The sequence below is a fragment of the Rhinatrema bivittatum genome, chromosome 7 (genome assembly GCF_901001135.1).
Source record: "Rhinatrema bivittatum chromosome 7, aRhiBiv1.1, whole genome shotgun sequence".
Lineage (NCBI taxonomy): Eukaryota > Metazoa > Chordata > Amphibia > Gymnophiona > Rhinatrematidae > Rhinatrema > Rhinatrema bivittatum.
This window is the reverse complement of record NC_042621.1, coordinates 119,559,609-119,565,608: the sequence shown is the minus strand read 5'-3', so window position 1 is coordinate 119,565,608 and position 6,000 is coordinate 119,559,609. Positions and strand designations below refer to the sequence as shown.

Sequence of the window (6,000 nt, the reverse complement as noted above, 5' to 3'; positions counted from 1 at the left end):
TCTGAGGCTGGGACATCATAAGTGCTTACAACAGAACACTATTCACCACATACTGCAGGATGAGCACACAAGAGCACAAGAAGCCCAGGAAGTTTTACTACTTCATGATTTGGACTCTCTTAGGATCACCACAAAGTGTCTAAACTCTTTCAACAATTTCTCTTTTCTCTCTAGACAAGGGGGGTCTGAGCATCAATATACCTCATGCAGCAATGCAATCAAAAAGATCCTGTAGTGCATTTTTTAGTATGAGAGGGGTTAGTGGAACAAGCAGGCTAATTCTCCTTGTTTAAACAAAAAAAATCCACGGTTTAACCACTTGGCTTCACAACCCTACTGTAGCTCTAGGAGTCAGGGAATTTTGCAGCAAGTCAGAAAATATTATAGGCTGGAAGCAAGGACACTAAGGGGATGAGATTAAACATATGTGACATTTGGCATGGAGATGGCCATGTGCAGATGAATGCATGAGGCGTGTTCAGATGGGTGTGATCTGCAGCTAGGAAAGGGTATGCAGGAGGAGTATGGCCAGATATTAAACCTAAAGGAATGTCAAGACAAAACTGTAGTCAGAATAAAGAAAATACTGGCCAAGAAGCTTCTTTCAAACCTAAATAGAGCTGAATTAACATTTATGAACATCTGAGGGATTGAAAAACTGATTGTGATGCAACTTTAGCTCTAATAACATTTAGAAAGAATGTAAGCCTAGATTTTTTTTATATTGATATTTTTTTTGTAAGATAAGGAAGCTAGATTATACCACTGACAGCACTAGCCTACCGATTCCTCTGTGAACATGAGTGCCAAAAATGTCTATTTTCTTGTGTGTCTTCAAAGAAAAGAAAGCAAAGAGTACTGATGTTTATTGTAAACTTCCCCAGAGATTATAACTTAGAAAATACAACCAACTTAAGCAACAAAATGATGTCCAGTTCATCTTTTTTCTGTTCACTTTGCAGCATCTTTGTTTCTGTACAGGTAACTTCCTGTGGAGTTACACTTGAATAAAGGTTACCGCTACCAGTTTCCTGAAAGTAAGTCAGGTAAAAAGCTTGGTGCCAGTACAGTTTTCATGTAATGAGCTCTTTCTCTGTGGTAGTGGGTGTCAGTTGATTTCAGGTTAGTAATTTGCTTGAGAGAGTGTTGAGTGGAAGATTGCAGTTAGCTTGAGAGATGCTCAGGGTCACGCGTTCCTCAGCTGTTTCTGAGACCTTAGTGAGCTCTAATTAAAAAGGACAGGTAAGTTTTGGCCAGCACCTTCTACCTTTGCAGTTCACTAGTGATACAGTACTCCAATACAGTTCTTCTGTTTCTCCTCTTATTTAACCTCAGAGGTTGTTGATGGGTCAGAAGGTCGAGGAGTGGACAGAAGTGGAACAGGTGAGGTGGCTTCTATGAGGGCTGGGTTGAGAATGATTGGCAGAGACATGGGTGGGACCCCAACTTGCAGTGGTGAAGCAAGAGGCTGTAAGATCAGTGGAGATTGGGTTATTGGAGGAGGTATATCTGTCACTGGGCTCATTCTAACAGATGTGCAAACAGTAGGGGAGCCAGATGTCACTACAGCAGGTATTCCTTGGCTTGGAGGCTTCTCAGATTCTGTAGATAAGAAAAGAGGGTTCAGAAAATGGAAACAACTTTCTCAGTAACAAAATGTGCAGCAGAAAAGTTAGCTGTCCATTGTGTTTAGGCTTTTTTTTGGAGGGTTTCATCCATTCTTTAGCCGACTATTCATATATTCTTATATCTATTTATGTTTCTATGTATACTCATTTTGTTCTTGAAAGTCTCTATCAAAATATTGCCTCAAATCTGACTATTCTACAGCCTTAGTGTTAAAAAGTCCTTAGATTTGAAACAGTTCAAACATGTTCCCTAAGTGGTCCTTCACATAAATCCCTCTGTGAAACTTTACATTTTTATCTAGCCTCATCCCCCAACTCCTCCACTTCACTGCCCCCCCCCCCCCCCCCTGGTGCTAGACAGATAGCATTTCAAGGGACAAGGATTTGCACAAAGATGGTTTTCCATGATGTCGAGGATTCTATTGAGTGTCTTAGGCTTTTGTTCTTCAGATTGCCTCGTACTTATTCACTGCTACTTAAGGTTGGACTTCATGGACATTTCAACCTAAATATATGTCATTATATAGCTAGAACAAGGACAGCTAAGTATATCAAATTTATTTTTAAGCATCAGTGAAGAAGACAGCTCTGTTAGACCAGGTGTTAAAATATTCCAGAGCTCTATCACTCAGAGTGTAAAGCAGAGTTGGTTACCTGTAAAAGATGTTCTCCAAGGGAATCAGGAGGTCAGTTCTCACACATGGGTGACATCACTGGAGCCCGGCACAGAAAACTTATGTCAAAGTATCTAAAACTTTAACTGAGCCTCATTGAGGATGCAATATACCATGCATCCATGCAGGGTCCCCTCAGACTTATATCATAGAATTCAGAAGCATAATAAAATAATGAAAAAAGTTCACGTTTGAAATTCAACTCTGCGGGGTGGCAGAAGGGTTTTGTAAGGACTGACATTCTGCTGTCCTCAAACACCTGTTACATGTAAGCAACTCTGCTTTCTCAGAAGACAAGCAGGAAGGCAGCCCTCACACATGGGTGAATCCCTAGCTACAGGTTGTCCCCAAACATAAAAGGGGACCAACAAAACACAAATAAGTGCCAACGGACATAACAATAACCTGTTTTGTTGGTAACAGGGGAGAGGCAGCCTGAACAAAAACAATGTGCTCTAGGCGGGGAACAGAAATGGGTTCTACACCTCAAATAGGATCTGAAGGACAGACTGGCCAAACTTGCTGTCAAGTCATCCATCCCTATCCAAACAATGTGATATGAATGTGTGGAGAGAACTCCACTCCGCAGCTCTTCTCCATGGGAACATCTCGCAAGTGGGCTACTGACACTACCATGGCTTGAACAGAGTGCGCCTTTATATGGCCCCCAAGATGCAGTCCCGCCTGGGCATAACAGAAGAAAATACAGTCTGCTAGCCACTCTGAAAGTGTCTGCTTGGCAACAGCAATCCCCAACTTATTCCTATCAAAAGAAACAAAAAGTTGGGTGAACTGTCTATGGGTTTCAGTCCGCTCTAGATAGAAGGCTAAGACTCTGTCGCAGTCCAAACTTGTAGAGATTGTTCACCTTGGTGCGAATGAGGCCTGGGAAAGAATGTTGGCAGGATGATGAACTGGTTAAGATGAAAGTCCAACACTACCCTAGGCAGGAACTTAGGATGCATAAGTAAGACCACCCTGCCAAAAAAAACTGAGTGTAAGGTGGACAAGTCACTAAGGCCTGGAGCTTGCTGACCCTGTGTGTGCTGAAGTGACCGCCACCAAAAATATGACCTTCCAGGTCAGATACTTCAGATCACAGGAGTGCAGTGGCTCAAAGGGAGCTTTCATCAGCTGAGCTAATACAACGTTGAGGTCCCAAGACACAGCAGGAGGCTTCAACTGAAGCAGACTCTACATTAAATGTACAACTATAGTCTGTACAGAGATGGGCATACAATATACACCAAAGTGATATGCACCAGTCACTCCCAGATTAACTCTAATAGAATTGGTCTTCAAACCAATTTCCGACAGGTGTAGAAGATAGTCAAGCAGTTTTTTTGTCGGGAGCAGGAGAAAGGATCTAGGTCTTCTGCTCAAATTACACAGAAAACCTCTTCCACATCAGTCCATAGCACTTTCTACTGAAAGGATTTCTGGAAGCCACCAGGGCCTAAGACACATCCTCTGAGAGATTGAGCGGTTGCAATACTCAGCTCTCAACATCCAGGCTGTGAGCAATAGGGTCTGCAGGTTGAGATGATGCAACCAGACTCAATCCAGGTTGATGAGATTTGCGGAAGTCCCCAGCCTGATCATTTTCTGGATGGACATCTCTCAGAGAAGTGAAAACCAGATATCTTGGCCAATGTGGGGCTATTAGGATCATAGTCCCTTTATTCTCATAAAGCTTCAAGAGAGTGTTTGCTACCAGTGAAGCTGGAGGATATCATATACAGGAAATGCTCATCTTAAAAGTGAGTGAAGGTATCGGAGGCTGGTTTGCTGAGTGTCCTGTACAGGGAACAGAACTGAGAAGCCTTTCTGTTCCAAGGCTCTGCGAAAAGATCCACATTCATGTTTCCCCAGAGTCGGAAGATACAATTCGTGACCCCTTGGTCCAGAGACCATTTGTGGGGTCTGAAGGCATGACTCAGTATCTGCTATTACATTCTCCGTTCAGGCCAGGTACATGGCCCTGAGCACGATCCCATAGGAGAGGGCCCAAGAACAGATCTGGACAGCTTCCTGAGACAGGAGGTACAATCCCATACCTCCCTGCTTGTTAATATACCACACTGTCACTTGGTTGTTGGTCTGTTCGACAGCCCATCTGTGAAATCCCACAGCACGTTCCTGATTGCCCTTAAGCTGCAGGAAATTGATTTGACAGACATGTTCCTGGGCAGACCATACAACTTGGGTGCCAAATCTATCTACATGAGCTCCCCCAGTGTGGACGCATCTGTAGTTAGTACAATTTGAGTGGGAGCACTTTGGAACACCTTAAATGAATTCTTTGCTTCAGTGTTTAGTGAGGAGGATGTTGGGGAGATACCTGTTCCAGAAACGGTTTTCCAGGGTGATGATTCAGATGAACTGACCAAAATCACGGTGACCTGGAAGATGTAGTAGGCCACATTGACAAACTGAAGAGTAGCAAATCAGCTGGACTGGATGGTATGCATCCCAGGGTTCTGAAAGAACTCACAAATGAAATTTCAGACCTATTACAAATAATTTGTAACCTATCATTAAAATAATCGGTTGTACCTGAAGACTGAAAGGTGGCCAATATAACCCTGATATATAAAGCGCTCCAGAGGTGATCTGGGAAACTATAGACCAGTAAGCCTGACTTCAGTGCCAGGAAAAATTGTGGAAACTATTATAAAGAATAAAATCACAGAACATATAGATTGTAGAGATTACTTACCTGATAATCTCGTTTTCCTTAGTGTATGCAGATGGACTCAAAACAAGTGGGTATAGTGTGCTCGTGCTAGCAGTTGGAGACGGATCTGATGTCAGCACGGGTACATATACCCCCACAGGAAGTGAAGCAATTCAGCAATCTTCCTTGCAAAGCTGTTATAGATATATGAGTACTGACCGATTGATTAATTAAACAGGATTACGCTGACCGGTTGATAGTAGCTGGAGACCGCCAGGATTCTCAACCGGAAGGCGTCGACACCCGGCAGGGTGGATGCCCTATGCAGTAAAACATGGCTTACCTTGAGCCTGTGAAATCCCATGAATATTGGCAGCCGGGCAGGATGCTGAGTCCATCTGCATACACTAAGGAAAACGAGATTATCAGGTAAGTAATCTCTACATTTCCTAGCGTGTAGCAGATGGACTCAAAACAAGTGGGATGTACAAAAGCTACTCCTGGACTGGGTGGGAGGCTGCCCGAGGTCCGTGCAGGATTGCCCTTGCAAATGCCGTGTCCTCCCTGGCCTGGACATCCAGGCGGTAGAATCTGGAGAAGGTATGGATGGAGGACCACGTCGCCGCCTTACAGATCTCAGCAGGCAACAGCATCCGTGTTTCTGCCCAAGAGGCCGCTTGTGCTCTGGTAGAGTGAGCATTGACCTGTAGAGGTGGTGGTTTACCCGCGTCTACGTAGGCTGCCTTGATAACTTCTTTGACCCAGTGGGAGATAGTTGTCCTTGAGGCCGCTTCCCCTTGCTTCTTCCCGCTGTGTAGAACGAACAGATGGTCCGTCTTTCGTATTGCTTCGGATACTTCCAGGTATCTGGACAGCAGCCTGCCTATGTCGAGATGGCGTAGAATTCGACCGTCTTCTGACTTCTTCAAACCTTCTGTGGTAGGTAACGAGATGGTTTGGTTGAGGTGGAAGTGCGAGACTACTTTGGGTAAGAAGGCAGGAACTGTGCGAAGATGGATGG

General features: G+C 44.1%; 1 protein-coding gene across 5 annotated transcripts in view; it reads right to left on the bottom strand.

Annotated features, from left to right (window-relative positions):
• Positions 1 to 849: 849 nt before the first annotated feature.
• The window catches only part of GBF1 (golgi brefeldin A resistant guanine nucleotide exchange factor 1), a 739,811-nt gene continuing 734,660 nt past the window's right edge, over positions 850 to 6,000 (bottom strand). For all 5 annotated transcript variants that reach the window (XM_029609015.1, XM_029609018.1, XM_029609019.1 and 2 more), the window contains one exon: positions 850 to 1,602. In XM_029609015.1, the coding sequence (XP_029464875.1) occupies positions 1,322 to 1,602 (281 nt within the window). In that variant the 3' untranslated portion in view covers positions 850 to 1,321. The remainder of the gene's footprint in view (positions 1,603 to 6,000) is intronic.